Source organism: Pipra filicauda, unplaced genomic scaffold (assembly GCF_003945595.2).
Source record: "Pipra filicauda isolate LSUMZ 115617 unplaced genomic scaffold, ASM394559v2 scaffold232_size1229904_pilon, whole genome shotgun sequence".
Taxonomy (NCBI): Eukaryota; Metazoa; Chordata; class Aves; order Passeriformes; family Pipridae; genus Pipra; species Pipra filicauda.
Genome location: NW_024104346.1, coordinates 908,321 through 924,533, shown reverse-complemented (window position 1 = coordinate 924,533; position 16,213 = coordinate 908,321). Strand labels below are relative to the sequence as shown.

Below are 16,213 nucleotides of genomic sequence, written 5' to 3'. Positions count from 1 at the left end.
GTGAAGCACTCCCAGGGAAGCCAGGCTGCCATGCAGGCACCTTCAAAAGTCATTCCAAGGAACAAGCCATCCTCGTGCTGCCAGTCACAGGGGCCCAGCACATTCCCTGGTCTCTGCACCACCACCACACGCTGGATTTCCTGAGAAGGAAAGCTCCTCTCCAGTGACCCTCCCTGCAATGCCCAGTGTCAACTCACCCTGGTACCAAGAGCCACTCCTGGTACTCCTGGCATTAGGGAAGCACAACTTCATGACTTGAATCAAAACACAGGAGCAGTGGCTAATTAACAAAGATAACTGAGGGATTTTATTCCTTTCCGAGGAAGTCAGAGCTAAAGGTTTTAGTACATGTTTAAATTTTGGCCTAAAACGAGCTCTAGCCTTTAAACAGGAGCTCTTTGCTCTCCGTGAGTTCCAAACGTTTAAAATTATAAAGCTGCTTTAAAAGAAAAATATCTTCTTTCAAATAATTCCATGAATCTGGTCGCCCCTCTGGCAGAATAATGTGGAAAACCTGACATTTTACAGCTCAGATCTGCAGCACAATACAGAAATATACAACAGACCAAAATTCCACATGTTCCCAGGACAAGAACCCATTTATACAAGGAAAACCCATTAAAGCATCACACAAAAGACTGGCACTTGAAGGAAGCAGACTACAGGGAACACTGGAAGGACCTGTGGCAGCCAGATTCCCACATGTGCATGCAGCCTGACACAGCCCCCACATGCCAACACCACCGGGGAGCACAACGGGCACTTCCCGGTGTCACAAGAAATACTGGAGGAATAACAGAGTCACACAGTCACATTCAAATTTATAAACGCTTCCATATGATGACTTTTTGTTTTCAATTATTAAAAAAGCTTCCAACCCCTTTCTAGACGTGCCATTCCCAAGCTGTTTCTCCCTTTCTCACCAGCTCCAGCAGGAAAAGGTTTTGAATGTGAAATTCTGGAATACAGCTGTGCTAGAGTGTTCCTGGCCACCAGCACCGGCTGCTTCTACACATTGATAAATTCTCCCCCAATTAACCCACCTTCCCCTCTAATTTTGGGTAAGTCTTATCCAATACAGAGGACTAGAACTGTGAGAGGTAACTCCTGCATCCTGCTCAAGTCACTTTTACCACTGAGAGAACTGGGAATTCCATCCCTGTAACACCAGGTTTCACAACTATCTCCACCCCATATTTGGTCTCCCTGGGAGCTGGACTCCTGTGATCCTTGTGGGTCCCTTCCAACTCAGAGTACTGAGATACTGTGATTTAAACAGGAATCTCACGTGGTGCTCTGGGGACACATGATACACAGGATGTTAAAAACGTGGGATGCACGAATGAGGAGCACAGGAGCAGCCAGAGCAGCTGCAGCAGTGTGACAGCAGCTGTGCAAGGGAACACGAAATGCAGCAGGTGATGGTGCCTGTTGGATCACAGGGCAAGGGACACAGGAGCAGCAGCAATCAGGGACACCCTCTCCCAGCAGGCAACAAAGGTCTCTCACAGCGCCACCAGTGATGCAAAGAAATCCCTTCTTTCTCTGGCACTTCTCATTCTGCCTTTGGGGGAACAAATCTCCCTGGGAGGTCTGTGCTCTGGCATCATCACTCAGCACAGGGGACAACCCAGGCCACCAGGCCTCTGGTGACTGCTGTGACATCCCTTGGCTGGCCAGCTGAGAGTGACCTGCTGCTGTGCGAGGGGTGTGGAGCCTCCCAAAGCCACTGGATGGGCCACTGACCACCACAACACAGGCCACAGACACAGGAGCAGAGGAAAACAGGGAAAAAGTCCGCAGATTTAGACACCCCCCAGTAACTGCAATGACAAATGGCACAACGGTGGACAAAGCAAGCAGCAGAAATCCCATGGAAAACAAGACACTCCTGTACACTCAGAAGAGCTGCACCCACTGTCCAAGGTGCCACGTGCAGCCACTTCCCAGCTGATCCATGACTGCAGGGGATGTCCCCCCCCTTCCAAGGCAGCTCATGCTCCGAGTTGACAGCAGCAGGCACCTTTCCCAGGTGAGGCATGCTGGTGTCACCGACGGCACGGATCCACCGCTGGATCTGACCACGAAAGCAGAGGTGACCATCTCTTCGCCTTCAGGAAACCCCTGGAGCTCCCCTGGAGCTCAGAGCCGCTGGCAGTAGAGTTCATACAAGCTCTTGGCCATCCTCTGGGTCTCCTGGAAAGCCTCACAGCTCTGCTCCCAGCTCGGGGGCACCTGCTCCTCGCCGTAGTAAGCGCCGGCGATGGCCCCCGCCATGGTGGCGATGGTGTCCGTGTCCCCCCCCAGGGAGATGCAGTAGATGATGGTTCTCTGCAGGGCATTGTAGTGCTCGGGAATGTCGGGATCAGTGTCCATGCAGCGCAGGAAGGAGTAAATGGCAGTGGGGACGGAGCGCAGAGCAGCGATGCCATTGCCTGGAACACACCCGGCCATTACCCTCAGGGCTCCCTTCCCTCTTCCAACTGCAACTTCCTGCTGCCACTGACCTTCCATACCAGTATCATGGATTTTATCAGGAAAAGGTGCAAAGGTTTGTGCCTCAGAAATCCCCTCTGTTCCCCAGTATCACTCACATCCCAGAGAGCAACTCCCAGTTACACCAGTATAGTCTGGCCATACACATCTACCTGTTCCCATTCAACATGACAACCCACTGGCCACTAACAGATCTTTGAATATTAAGATGTATTATGCAAGATAAGTTTTCCTTAGCAAGACACAACAGAGAGTGGGAATCACTGGGTAGAGACTTGCAATTCCTGACAGGTCAGCACAGGCAGCTTTTCCAGCACACTCTGTGCCCAACAGGCAGCACAAAGAGAACTCTAGGGGAAGACACACCTACCAGGCTTGCTGAGGTAGTCTTGCTTCCAGCTCTTCCCTAATGCTAACAGTAAGAAAGGTACTCACCTAACTCAAACAACACATCTTCTTTGGGAACGCTGCTGAACTCCAAAAACTCCTTGATTTTCTTCAGACGCCTGGAAAACGGTAAATCCTCAAATCCCAGCCTGCAAGCAGAGAGGGAAGGGGGGGAGAACGTGAAGAGCCAGAACAAACCACCACAGCAGAGCTGGCGCTTCCCCCACAGCTACTCACGCCCGGGCGTCGCTGAGAGACTTGTCATCCGCCTCCACGTGCTCCATGTGGCCGATGAGCTGCTCCAGGAAGGTTTCCCTGCTGAGCCCTCCCTGCAGCGCCAGGTGCACGGCCAGGGCCTGCAGGATGGCCCCGTTGTAGCCCAGGGAGTTGGCGTGGGTCAGCTCCGCGCTCAGCTTGGCGAACTGCCAAGGAAATCCTGGTGTCAGCACAGCTTCCCAGGGGGCTGCCCCGGCACCAGGGACACCCCGGGGAGCCCAGAACGTTCCAGCACCTTCTTGACGTCCTGGGTGTCGGCGTAGACGAGGGGGATGCCGGCCACCCTCATGGCCCCGCCGTTCCCGTAGGAGCCCTTCCCGTTGAACTGGGCCCTCGCGGGCTCGAACACGTCGCTGCACTTGGGGCTCAGCAGCTTCTTGAACACGTTGACCACGGCCATCCCATAACCCCTGTTGGGCTCCTTCTTGTACTCCTCAGCAAACCTGGCGTGGGCAGGGCAGGGCAAACACATGGGGGGTTTGGTCTGTTACTGGTGTTTGCTTGTCTTGCTAAACTGAATTAATAACACACGTGTGAGTCAGTGACAGTCAGGGGTCAGGGGTTCAGTTCTGCAAGGAAACAATTCCTGAAAAAGTGTGAAAGGAGGAAAGGGTATATAAACACCACCTTCCACAACTCACTTGTTTCCCTCTCAGCTTTGCCTCGAAATAGAAGCAAACTGGAAACATTTCCGTGGGTCGCAACCACAAGGAAAGTCTTTTGTTCAAGTTCAATGGAAGAGTTTTCTAAACAAAGAAACGCTCTCCCTTAAGTGGAACCAAATGCTCCCAGGGCTGGGGATTCCAGAGGGAAATGGATCATAAACAAAGCCAAGCTGAGCTCACTCCTATTCCCTCACTAAATTGAGGGCAGCACAAACATAAATAGCAACAAATAAACATGAAATTAAGTGTTTCTGAACTCTCCAGGCATTCTGTTCCCCAAAGGTGAACACACAGAGGGCTGACATGTCCAGGCAGACTCTGACCCCACGCTGCAGCCAATGCTGCTGCAGGTCCAGGGCAGGGCCAAGCACACACCAAATTACAGGATTAACCACCACTGTCCTGACTTTTTTCCCCTCCACAAATTACCAGTGACTCCACAGAGAGCCACAGTGATGGTTTCACCTTCAGGAGGCTCCGTCCTCACCTCTTGGCCATGTCAACCTCGTCGAACTCCCCCCTGGCCAGCAGGGACTGCACCACCGACCTGCTCATGGCTGTGTCGTCCGTGTAGGGCAGCGACTCTGCGACAGGAGGGACAGGGTGACACCCCCAGCCAGGGACAAACTGCTCCTGCCCTCTGCCAGCACCTCCCTGATCCCCAAGGCCTGACTGGCACAGGTTGCCCAGCTGCCCCATCCCTGAAAGTGTCCAAGGCCAGGTTGGACAGGGCTTGGAGCAACCTGGGACAGTGGGAGGTGTCCCTGCCCATGGCAGGGGGTGGAATGAGATGTTTTTAAGGTCCTTTCCAACCAAAACCTCCACAGCTAAAACCAGAGAGAATGTACTTCATGGTTAACAGGATCCAGGACAGAGTGTTTGATATCTAGAGGCGCATAAGAGTCAGGTCAACACAGAACCACAGTATCCCAGATTGGGAGATTCTATGGGGGAAGGAGGGGGACAGCACTCCAACACCTGATCCTGGGTGGTATAAGGGTTCAACTCGAATCTCCGGGGTGCTGAGCTGGGTGCGTGAAGGGGCGGGACAAGCCGATCTTCCCTCACCCACCTCCTCGCGCGCTCCCCGCCGCCTCTCCCCCTTCCTCCTCAGGCGGCGCCGGTTCCAGCCCTCTGAGGAAACTCAGCAGCTCCGGCAGCTTCACGACGCTTCTGCCTTCGAAAACAGCTCCCAGGCAATCCCCCAACAACGCCCCGGCCAAACAGCCCCGGAAACGAGCGGGGCCGGGCCGGGGACGAGCCGGGAGCCGCCCAGGGCCCGAGGCCGGACCGGCGGCCGCCATCTTGTCCCGAGCTGCGTCTTCTTCCTCCGGGACGCTAGGGGGCAGTGTCCGCGGAAACGCCTTCCGGCGTTTCCGCGGACACTGCCCCCTAGCGTCCCGGAGGACCGAGGTGCAGACAGCAAACCCGCCTTGAAAATCCCTCCTGGAATCCACATGGATTTAATCCCCCTCGGATGACCACTGGGGACAAGCTGCTTTTGTTTTTTATTGTTTATAAATCTCCTCGGAGCGCGGGAGGCTGTAAACATCATCCAAGGGGCAGAGAGTTATAAAAGAAAACCAAGGAGGTGGGGTGTGTGGCGGGGGGGGGGGGGGAGAATTCCATTCTCCTAACGCGGCGCAGATGCCGCTTGTTCTCCATCCACCCCCCCCTCCTCCTGGCTCTATGGAGTCGTGTCACCACCGGGAGTTTTTGCGCGATTCCCAAACTAAGCCAGCTCCAGCTGACTGTTCCTCGGGAGGTTCCTGGTCCGGTTGACGGCGTCAACCTCTGGATCAAATTTCTCCACGGGGATCACGAGTTTCCTCCGGGTGTCCATGCACTTGTTGTCCAGCTGCAGGGAGTTGGTTTTGTAGCCAATGTCGGTCTGGATGCGGTGAAGTTGTCTGTATAGAGCGTCCAAGGCATTCCTGGGAACGAGGGGAAGGGAGAGGAGTTGGGATTAAACACTGCATTGCCCACCAGGGAAGTGGTTACAGCCCCAAACCTGCCAGAACTCAAGGAGTGTTTGGACAACACTCTCAGGGACAGGGTGGGATTTTGGCGTGTCTGTGCAGAGCCAAGAGTTGGACTCGATGATTCTTGAGGGTCCCTTCCAACTCAGGATATTCCATAATTCTAAATTGGACAGGACACACCCAACTTCCCACCTTCTTCACAGAGCATTTGGCCCTGTGCAAACAGCGAACTCATCAGATACTCCTTGGTGTGAGACACTCCTTGTTTGGGGCAGGGAATAGTGAGCCCATACCCTGGCAGCTGCCAGCCCACAGCAGCATTTCTCTTGCTTCCTCTTCACCCTCCTTTTTGCCCCTTTTGGAACCGTCTGTGCCTCGATGAAGTCAGAGTCGAGCAGGGGCCGTGGGAGTCCTGCTCCCCTCCAACCACACCGACCCCTGGTGCTGTGCCTCGTGCCCACCGAGCCCATCCCGTCCCTCAGAGGGAGCAGGACACTCACTGTGACTCTGTCCGCTTCTGCTGGAGCACTCGGATCGCTGCCTCCAGATCCTGCACCTCCCCTGTCAGCCCGAACTGCGCCTGCAGGGGGGACCAGGGATGGTTTGACAAAGGCCACACTTGTCCCATTTCCCCTCCACCCCAGCTGTGACATTGTTTCCTTGCTTTGCTCTGTCACTGTAGGATCCATTGCTCAGCCCCTCCAAAACTCATCCAGGTTTTGCAGAGCCCCTGTCCCGCACAGGGGCTGTGCCAGGGGAGGTACCTGGTCCCTGCAGAGCTCCACGTGGGGCCGGTACGTGCGGGTCTCCAGGCGGGTGTGAGCCACTTTCAGATCCAGCGTTCTCTTCCGGAGATCTTCCTCCAGCTGCCGGATTTCCTCCTCCATCTCAGCAATTTCCTCCAAAGTCTGAGGAGATAAAGATGTGTCATGAGGGACGGCCCGGGAGACAGGCTGGGACACAGCCCCCATGGCTCTGGGGATTTCACTGTGCTGGGGATGGGTTTCTGAGGATTTCTGAGAACTGAACCCTCTGCTTCCACAAGCTGCTTTCCATGTAACCAACAGCCTTTTGGATTCCATTCCCAGCCAGGGCTGTGGTGGATGACCAAAGAAATACCACTTACATTCTTCTCCTGCCATCTCAGTTCACTAAGGGCTCCTTCCATGTCTCTAATCCTCTTCCTCAAGGCAAACTCCGTAGCTATCCGCTGAGCATCCAGCTCATTGTTTGTCTGGGGAGGGAACAGGCTCCAGTCACACGTGGCTACAAGGTGTCTGTGCCCCCCAGCTGTGCCTAGGAGGTTGGGGCAAGCCCAGGAGCAAAACCAGCTGGGTTTGGCCACTGCCACAGGCGTGCAGGTCACCCTCCCCTGGTAGCCAGAAGGCAGGGATCGGTGGACAGGTACATGCCCTCCAGCTTGCTGACACTGCTGCATGCTCCACAGCACAGCCAAGCTCCTCTCTTATACCAGGAGGGCAGCTGCTCCCAGACAGACCCAGAGACATGCCTGCCACTCTCCCACACTGGATCCAGGACAGCACCATGGATCCACAGCCGAGGGAGCATTACCTGGGCAATGGTGAGCATGATGGCTCCTCGGAGATCAATCGAGGCTTTCATTTCTGCATCAGCACGATCCTTGTTGCACTGGCTGTTCAGTTCCCACTCACGAAGTGCAGTTGTTCTGTCAACAAATCAGTTAAGAAAATAAACTTGAGTGTTTGCAAGACAGCTCAAAGGAACCACCTGCTGCAGATGAGGATGGCTTTGTGCAGCACAAAACAATTCCAGAAATCTGGAGGTCACGTCCTGCCTCACCTCCTCAGAGACTGAACCCCACTGAGCCCAACAGCTGCTCCACCAGGGACACATCCAAGCCACGGAAGGGAATGCCAAGTGAAAATGTGCAGCAGCTCCCCCATGAGCTGTGCCAGGGGTGACACCACACCACTGAGTGTCACCTACAGCCAGGCAGGAGGCCCAGCAGCTGGCCTGGGTTTGTGGTGACGAATTAGCTAGCTCCCAAAAGTCTGTGGCTTCACCATTCCACAGCAAATCCCAGAGCCAAATCCTGTTCTGAGCTCTCTCCAAAGCTGTACCCATCAAACCAGGATACAGCACAGAAGGAAAAAGCGTCTCAGGGCTCTTCCAGGCACCAGCACAGATTTGGCCACACAAGGGCAGGTTCTTTCCTTACCCGTCTGGGATCCGCGTTGGGTTGACCTTGAAGGAGATGTTGCCGGAGGTGACGTTGAAGGACAAGCACTGCCGATCCAGATCCAACGCCTCCACCTTGTGCCGGTGGTCACAGTTCAGCTGCTGCCGAGCTTCCTTCAGGAGGCTGCGGAGAGCAGGGCTGGAGTCAGTGGGAGCAGGCCAAGGGGAGTGGCAGCTCTCAATTCCCGAAGCTTCATCACCATGCCAGTCATCTCTGAAATGAGGGATGACCTCCCACCCCACCGGGAACTGGGCCTGCCCCCCCCCAGCACTGCCTGTGCTGGCATCGCCCTGGAAAATGGAGCTGCAAAGGATTCCCATGGAGGATTAGGGCCTGGGACCTTTAACACCTCCCAGCTGCTGATTCCTGAACCAAGGCAGGTGGCACAAGAGATCTGTCTGGGCCAAAATTTCCTGAGGGTGCTTGTGAAGTCTCCCTTGACACACTCTCCCTTGCCAGTCCCCAGACCTTGACAATAACCATCCAAGGCTCCTGTGTGGTTCCCTGCCTGCCCGTCTCAGCGTGGAATTAGAGGCACGTTAAATATCTGGGGCCAAGCAAGGAGGGCAGAGTTTGGCCAAAAGCTGTCACTCCTCACCAGAGCTGTGTGAAGGCTTCATCCACTCGCTGCTGCAGCTCCTTCTTGGCTTTCTCGATCACCTTCACCTCCCTGTGCAGCTCCTCCTCCACAGGGTCCCTCACCACGTCGATGTCGCGGCGGCTCTCGCGGAACGTCAGGCACTCGATGGCAACATCCAAACACAAGTTCTTTGCCTGGAGGGCATCTTCTGCTGCCTCCTTCACCTGGAAGAAGCAGTCAGCCAGGTGTGTGTGTGGGGAACCTTTAGGGATGGGAGGAAGAAAGGAAGGGGAACCCACCCATGCCCTCATTAAGAGGGGCTCACACTGCCCATCTTTGCAGTTCTGAAACCTTTTAGCAGGTCTGGAATAAAAATTGCCAGAGCCAAACATCTTAGTCCTCTACACCTGCCACTGCCATTGGGAATCACCCCTTGCTGGGGATAAACAACTCAAGGAGCAGCAGGTTTAGAACTCACAGAATCAGAGATGTCCCACTGCTATTCTCTAGTTAAAACCAAACATTTTTGAGGGACGGTGTTAACATATTTTTCATTTTCCTTCAGAGCTCTAAAAAAAGCCCAAACAACAAAAAAGCCACCCAGAAACCCAAACAGGAGCATGCAGTGCATGGCTCCATATCATGGCTTGGCTCAGCCAAGAACACACAGTGGTTTGTCTTCCAGGAAGTCATTCCATCAGCTATGGATCCCAGTATAAAATATACATATATATATATATATATACACAAATATATCTAGTGAAAAGGCCTCCTTGAAATCCAGATGGGCTTGCCCATTGCACAAGACAAGCCTCAATTATTTCACATCCCACGTTGAGAGTGTAAGTTGATTTCCAGCCATCTGTTTTCCCAACATACTTTGGTTAAGGCATCGATTTCCAAGTCTATGTCTGTGAGGCATTTGGCCAGGACCTCTCTCCATCTGTCCACGCTGGTAATACGATCCTTCAGGCGGGTTCGGGTTTCACACTCATCCCATTTCGCCTGGAATTAGAGAGAAGTGCCGTTACTCTTTTCAAAATTGCATTTATGCACCTTGCTGAAGCCTCGCCTTGTTTTTGGGACTGACTGACCCTACACAGGAGCACAACACGTTGCCATTTGGTCTAACAGCCACTTACACAAACAGAGAGCACAGTTGCAACAGACATGAGAATCACACCTGAGGATTTCCTGACTGTACAGACACATCACTGCAGGCAGATTTACAGGACATAAATGCACATATTTAGCAGCTTCTGTACGGGTCCATACACCCAGATCCAGACACTCTCCCATGCTCTTGAGCCCGCTATCCCGACAAACCTGGGAGCAGCCCCCCTGCCAGAAGGCGCACCTGGTTGCCGGTGTCGTTGCGGAGAGCTCGTGCTTCCTGCCGGATTTGGTGGGAAGTAGAACGCTGGTGTTCGGCATCGGCCGAGATGCGGTGGGCGTTGTTCTGCCAGTCCGGCAGGGTGAACCGCTGGCCCGGCTTTACGCTCAGCGAGGCCATCTCGCTCAGCAGGTGACTGCATGGGAGTGGAAGATTTATCTGTTTATTCGTGGAAGTACGCCCGAAATGGAGCTGCAGCCACAAACTGCAGAGCTCTTCAAGAGAAAAGCAGCGGCAAACGGTAACCTGGCACCTGGCCTAACACAGACACGTGTCCTCACAACGGGGAGCATAAGGACAGGTGGTCGGTGCCGTTCCTCTGCCCCAGGTCAGGGGAAAGCCCTGTGCACCGGTCCCTCTCTGGGGAACGGAGCAGGGACAAGGAGCTGCTCACAGCACTGAGCTTGGACAAAATGGCTGATGATGTGACTGATTCTGCCGTGCTACAGCTGCAGGCTGAGCCCAGGGCTGTGATCCCGGGGCACTCCAAGGCTTTGCAGGGACAGCAGAGTTTGCAGCCATCTCCCTCGTTACCCAGCACATCCTGCACAGCGGGCAGGAACTGCAGGGCCCACTCCACAGACCCAGAGCGGGTCCCGAGGGGGCTGCAGGTGCCCAGCCCCACGGTCAGGGGCAGTTCTGGGGCGGGGTCCCCGTCTGTGGGATACCCCCTGTGGGATACCCCCCGTACCCGCAGCCCCCTCGGGCACGGCCACCGACACCACCGGCTGACGGGGAAGCGCAGACCGGGCATCCCCCAAGGGAAGGGAGCGCGGAGGGAGGGCACAAAGGGCCGCGGGGCACAGCGGTGGAGGGGGCTCGGCACCTCCGAGCCTCTCTCTCTCGGGCAACCCTGCTCCGCTCCCCACCTCAGGACCGGTCCCGACCCCTTCTCTCCCCTCACAGCCCGGGCCGGTCCCGACCCCTTCTCTCCCCCCTTAGAGTCGGTCCCGGCCCCGCTCTCTCCCCGCCCCAGGGCAGCTCCCGGCCCCGCTCGCCCCCCCTCAGGGCCGGTCCGGGCCGTGCTCCCCTCACAGCCCGGGCTGGTGCCGATCCCGCGCTCTCCCCCGCTCAGGACCGCCCGTGGCCCCGCTGTCCCCTCTCACCGTTCGCGGCCGATCCCCGGTCTGCCCTCACCGTTCCCGGCTCCCCCCAGGCTCGCGCGGGGCCGTTGCCGGGCGGTCCCGGGCAGCGGCGGGTGCGGCGGGTGCAGCACCGGCTGCAGGGCGGGTGTCGGGGACAGGGGCACCGCAAACCGCAGCCAAGTGGCACCCAAGGCAGCTAAGGATGATGATAATAATACTTTAAAAAATCCCAACAAAATGACCCATAGAGCAGGAGGGAGCGCCCAGACCCAGAGCACCTTCCCCACCCCACAGCAGCCATCCCTTCCCAGGATTCCTGCAGGTGGTCACAGGATTTAAACCACAACTTGAGCATTTCAAGCTCGGCCCCGTTCGGGGTTGGTTTGTTTGTTCGTTAAACTAAACGGCATTAAAATAAAATCAAACAGAAAAGACCAGAAGTAAGTGGTTTTCTGGCATGGGTGTGCCTGGAGCTCCCCACAGATCCCACCACCCAGCCCGACACCTCCACCTCCATCCGATCCTGGCTCTGGGAATAAATTAAAATGATGCAAGTAGAAATAAAATAAAGTATCATAGATGCATTTCAAAAAAAATTTATTTTTCAAATGAATACGGTTCGTTTACAATACACTCAAGTTGATGGTATCTATAGCCAGCAGAGATCGATGACTGCTGTGTCCTATACACAGTCGTACAGAGGTACAGATGCCTACGAGAGGGAAGGAACAGTGAAAGAAGTCGACATTTTACTGTGCTGGAAAGAAAGCAACTCTTGCAACAGGTAGAAAATTTTGGCAAGAACAATTTTTCCGGAAAGGGAGAAGGGGCAGAGGACACGGCTTCTGCTTAGCAAGTACATCTCAAACACCAACACGTTCCCTCCCACCCCGCACGGCTGCAGCCCACGCCCGCGGTACAAAGAGGCACACATGGTCAAGATGGTTAAGTAAAAATAAAGGCTTTTACCAGTTTGTTTGCCACCCATCTACAATCTATTTGTGCAACGTCTCAAGTCACAGCTCTGCTTTACTCCTGAAAATAATTCCCTTTTGCTTCGAAAGCCCCCAGGACCTTCACGGTGGGAACACATTCACGCTCCTGCCGAAGCAACGGGACACCAGAACAGGGGAGCAGTTACCAGCATATGAGAGAGAGCAGACACATGGGAGGGGATGGATCCCCCGGGCTGGTTTATTAGAATTTTATTGGGAAAAGGAATCCCAAACAGCATGATTTCTTTTTTTCTTTCTTTTTTTTTTTTAATAACAATTTAAACACATGATCTTAAATACGCAAGATTTCTACGCGCTACATTTCTTCCAGCAGTTTCCAAAACTAACCCAGCTCACTGGCCAACGATGTGTATGGCACCCACGATGCCACCTGAGCCACCTTCTTCTGAAGATCCTTTCTAGATTGGCTCATACCAAATGCTACTGATTTCTGTGAAAGCTTTAAAGGACAACGTTCTTGTCCATGATCAGACACCTCCAGCCAGGTAAACAGCCCAGTTTTTCCCCAACAAGCACCATTTATCCACCACGAGGTTACCTGGGGGAGCTGAACTGCTCCCACCAAGGGAAGGGACAAGAACAACAGACAGGAGGGTCTGTACCCTGTGAGCCCAAAGCGTCACCGCATCCATGGAATGCTGATCCGCACGCCAGTGCCTGTACACCCAACATTTCCAACCCAAAACTCGCTCTGCCAGCTCCACTGCTGTGCTGCAGCTCCCTTTTCACACCTGCCTGCAAACAGACACCGAACGCAGCGAGCTAGAAGCAGGTTTTTTCTACAGGAAAACAACATGAAGTTGTCTCAAGGTGAGATTCAACACTGAAAACTGCAAAAATCAGAAGATTTCGCTGCAAAACAGAAGTCAAGTCAAAGAAAGCTAAACACTACAGCCACAGGAGGGGAGTGATGTACAAAACTGAGTACCCAGGAGAAGCCATTCTTCGCTGCAAAGTTGCTTCCTCTCACCGAGTTCTGTGGGTGTTCAATTCTCCTCACTACCTGAAGAGCACTACTCAAGTTTCCACTTTGCTGGCACTCCATTGGGTTCCAAAACTCCCAAAAGTCCTTTAAATTCTCCACTGCTCCAGTGGGCATCACTTTGCTATTAGGTCTGAGCGGACACTAACCAGCAAGACACGGATTTTTCTATCAAAGAAACTAGTTTTGAAGATATTCAAGAGATTTGCAAGTGTAAGCATAAGGAAACTTCATTAGTAACTATTTTAAAAGCTAATTTTTGCACACCTGTATGTAAATGGGTTGTGGACCTATGATTTATGGGCCAGCATAGCCCTAAACTCAACACAGTCTGTGTATTTGTGTTGCTAGATAGTGTTACAGTGTTAATTTTTCAACTGCCACATGTGTTTGAAAGACCTGTATACTTCTCAGCAATGAAAAAAGCCCCTCCATTTAAATAAACTTGCCTTCTGACTGTCTGTTTTACAAGAAATGGATTATTTGAAAAGAAAGCAACATGTCAAACATCACGGGATCGACCCCGAGTGCCTTCGGCCTCGGGCAGAGCTGTGATGGGAGGGAAGAGCACAGGCTCCAAACAGAACCAGATTCACTGCAGATGCAAACGTGCAAGAGGTGCACAGGTTTGTATCAAGCAGTTACCATTGCCACGACACAGTTCAACCCCAGAACACCCAGTAACTCACTCTCATAAGGCGACAGGAACCATCACCAACATTTTCTAGATGAAAAACGAGGCAGTCGCTTCCCCCAGGTCAGAGAGGGAACTCGCTCCAGAGCCAGCTGGTATTGGAGCTCCTGGCTGGACAACTCCCCAGTATCTCAAAACTGCATCAAATAGAACCTGATGGAAAAACTCTTCCATTTTGGTCTGAAAATCCACTTTTTTTAGCAGCTTTAAGCCCAAACTGGCATCTAAGGACACAGGTGTCTAATTCTGCACAGCACACTGTCTAAAACAGGTACCTGGTGTCAGAGGATGAGGGATTGTTCCTCCCCTCACACCACTTTGTCTCTCCCAAGCGACCACATGATTCTGTTCCCTGCTGTTGGCAAACTGCTTCTTGAGGAATTATCTGTGATGTTTAACCCTCACCTCCACATTCCCACTGAATCAGAGCTCTGCACTGCTCCCCGACATTCACTGGACAATATTCCCCACATCCCTGAGAGGGGAGAAGCAATGGAGTGTATGGAAAGCTGCAGGAGCACAGGAAAGAGTGAGGACATCACTGGACAGGCAACATTCAAAGAAAGGCAGAATTAATGATTTTCACTGGATAAACACATCAAGGTTAAATTTTATCTTAAAAAAATTGCAAGTCTACCAGGAAGTAGGTTTATTTGATGACATTGTTCTTCAGAAACCACTTATTTTAAAAGCTTCTCCTCTCTGGGTAGTTCTAATTCACAAATAATTCAGGGCTCGCTTTGATTAAATAATTCAAACACAAAACCAACTCCATTCTGACCAAGCACTTCTAGCTTTAAAAACAGTTCCAGAAAAACACTAACCATCCTACCAATGCAAACACAGTTTTTTCCAGCTCTGTTCCTGGTCAGAAAAAGGCACATGCTTGCTCTCAGTGAGTTCAAGTCCAGCACAAACAGTTCAGGACCACCAAGCTCATGGCTGACGTCCCCATCAATGTCCCTGAAGGGCTCGAGCTGATCACAGCTCACCCAACACCCACCTCCTACCCAGTCCTTCATTTCTACAGGCTCTTGTCACCATCACAGCCCCACCCTCAGATCCAGAGCTGGCCTGTGTTCCACACAGCTACAGCATCTCAACATGGCTAATTCCACACAGGCAGGGGAGGGAGAGTGAGCCTGGTCAGGGAAAGGGGAGGGAGGCAAGAGCTGAGGAGGAGCAGAGCAACTGTAGTGCTGCAGCAGAATTACCTCTACCCCTGCCTGCTGCTGTTCCCGGGAGCCAGACACACCTCAGGGCAACCAGGAATCTGTCAGGGCTTCTGTGTTGGCTGGAGGGGTCAGATATTGCTCAGAAGCCCCTCGGGTCTGTTGGTTCAGGTAGCACCAATCTACTGGAACCTGCACCCGGTTTGATCCAAGTAAAGGAGTTCCAAGGTCTGGATAAACCACAGTTTGATTTCAGGGTGCAGCTATTCCAGGCACTGCCACCTGCTCACAGCACAGTCCTGGAGGAGAACAGGCACCGTTAAAATACACAGGAAAATGCTTTTCTCCTCATGTGATCACAGAATCAGAAAATAGTTTGGGTTGGAAAGGACCTTTTAAATGTCATCCAGTTCCAACCCAGGGACACCTTCCACTGTCCCAGGTTGCTCCAAGCCCTGTCCAATCTGGCCTTGGACACTTCCAGGGATGGGGCAGCCACAGCTTCTCTGGGCAACCTGTGCCAGGGCCTCCCCACCCTCATGATAAAAAGCATCTTAGATATAATCAGAATTGACCCTCCTTCAGTTTAAAACCATCACCCCTTGTCCTATGGCAACAAGCCCTGCTAAAAGTTCATCCTCATTGTTATCAAAGGGCCCTTCAAGTACTGAAAGGTACTGAAGGAAAACATCAGCTGTCAAACTTCTTTAGTACAGGAAGCAAAGAAGGCTCTGCTGCCTCTTTATCAGCTTCAACATTCCATTTAGATTCTCCCACTTGATGATTTTTAAAGCAGTTTGAATAACTTCTACTGGGCTCTGTTACTTTGAGTCTGCTCTTGCTGCCTCTTTCCAACACTTTTCTTCCTCTTGCAGAGCTGCCCCAGCAGCTGCAGGATCTCAATGTCCCACAGGTTCTCCATCTCCCTGACAAGGCCCTCCCTGTCCACCCACAGCTGCTCCTTGGGGTGTTTTGATTTGCTGTTTGGTTGTTTTTTTTTTAATTTGAAGTATTTTAGTAGTGTCTCTTTTCAGTGGTTTATTAGCTCCTATTTAATTTGGATACTTTACATCATCATACACCCTCAAATGACTGAAACAGAAACATTTCTGCTGGAATTAAACCTCGTGTGCAGCAGCTCATTGACACCAAGGCAAGAGATTTACGTCCAACAGAAACCTGCTTTGTCAGGTTCTTCTGTCATTTCTTTTGATAGAAAGAAAAGGCAGCAACTTCCTTCTAAATCTCAACAGCTCCAGTATTA

The 16,213-nt window shown here is 52.7% G+C and overlaps 2 protein-coding genes across 2 annotated transcripts; both read right to left on the bottom strand.

Annotated features, from left to right (window-relative positions):
- Positions 1-281: 281 nt before the first annotated feature.
- Positions 282-5,128, bottom strand: ADPRS (ADP-ribosylserine hydrolase). The gene is made up of 6 exons (XM_027719281.2): positions 4,897-5,128; positions 4,312-4,408; positions 3,395-3,602; positions 3,121-3,305; positions 2,932-3,032; positions 282-2,435 (listed from the first exon to the last, which is right to left on the bottom strand). The coding sequence occupies exons 1-6, from the start codon at positions 5,126-5,128 to the stop codon at positions 2,143-2,145; spliced, it is 1,116 nt and encodes a 371-aa protein (XP_027575082.1). The 3' UTR covers positions 282-2,142.
- Positions 5,129-5,313: 185 nt separating this feature from the next.
- TEKT2 (tektin 2) lies at positions 5,314-11,181 on the bottom strand. The gene is made up of 10 exons (XM_027719280.2): positions 11,107-11,181; positions 9,965-10,136; positions 9,487-9,612; positions 8,626-8,831; positions 8,007-8,150; positions 7,379-7,493; positions 6,933-7,040; positions 6,571-6,714; positions 6,307-6,386; positions 5,314-5,758 (listed from the first exon to the last, which is right to left on the bottom strand). The coding sequence occupies exons 2-10, from the start codon at positions 10,118-10,120 to the stop codon at positions 5,557-5,559; spliced, it is 1,281 nt and encodes a 426-aa protein (XP_027575081.1). The 5' UTR covers positions 10,121-10,136; positions 11,107-11,181; the 3' UTR covers positions 5,314-5,556.
- Between the last annotated feature and the right edge of the window lie 5,032 nt (positions 11,182-16,213).

What these genes read in the sequence shown, in the direction of transcription:
- TEKT2 (XM_027719280.2), bottom strand. Translation starts at nt 10,120, where the DNA reads ATGGCCTCGCTGAGCGTAAAGCCGGGCCAGCGGTTCACCCTGCCGGAC. An exon ending in GCAACGACACCGGCAACCAG is followed by an intron (nt 9,613 to 9,964) that starts GTGCGCCTTCTG and finishes CTCTAATTCCAG; the next exon opens with GCGAAATGGGATGAGTGTGA. An exon ending in GAAGCCTTCACACAGCTCTG is followed by an intron (nt 8,151 to 8,625) that starts GTGAGGAGTGAC and finishes TGCTCTCCGCAG; the next exon opens with CCTCCTGAAGGAAGCTCGGC.
- ADPRS (XM_027719281.2), bottom strand. Translation starts at nt 5,128, where the DNA reads ATGGCGGCCGCCGGTCCGGCCTCGGGCCCTGGGCGGCTCCCGGCTCGT. An exon ending in GGCGGGGAGCGCGCGAGGAG is followed by an intron (nt 4,409 to 4,896) that starts GTGGGTGAGGGA and finishes CTCCTGTCGCAG; the next exon opens with AGTCGCTGCCCTACACGGAC. An exon ending in GAGGTTGACATGGCCAAGAG is followed by an intron (nt 3,603 to 4,311) that starts GTGAGGACGGAG and finishes TGCCCACGCCAG; the next exon opens with GTTTGCTGAGGAGTACAAGA.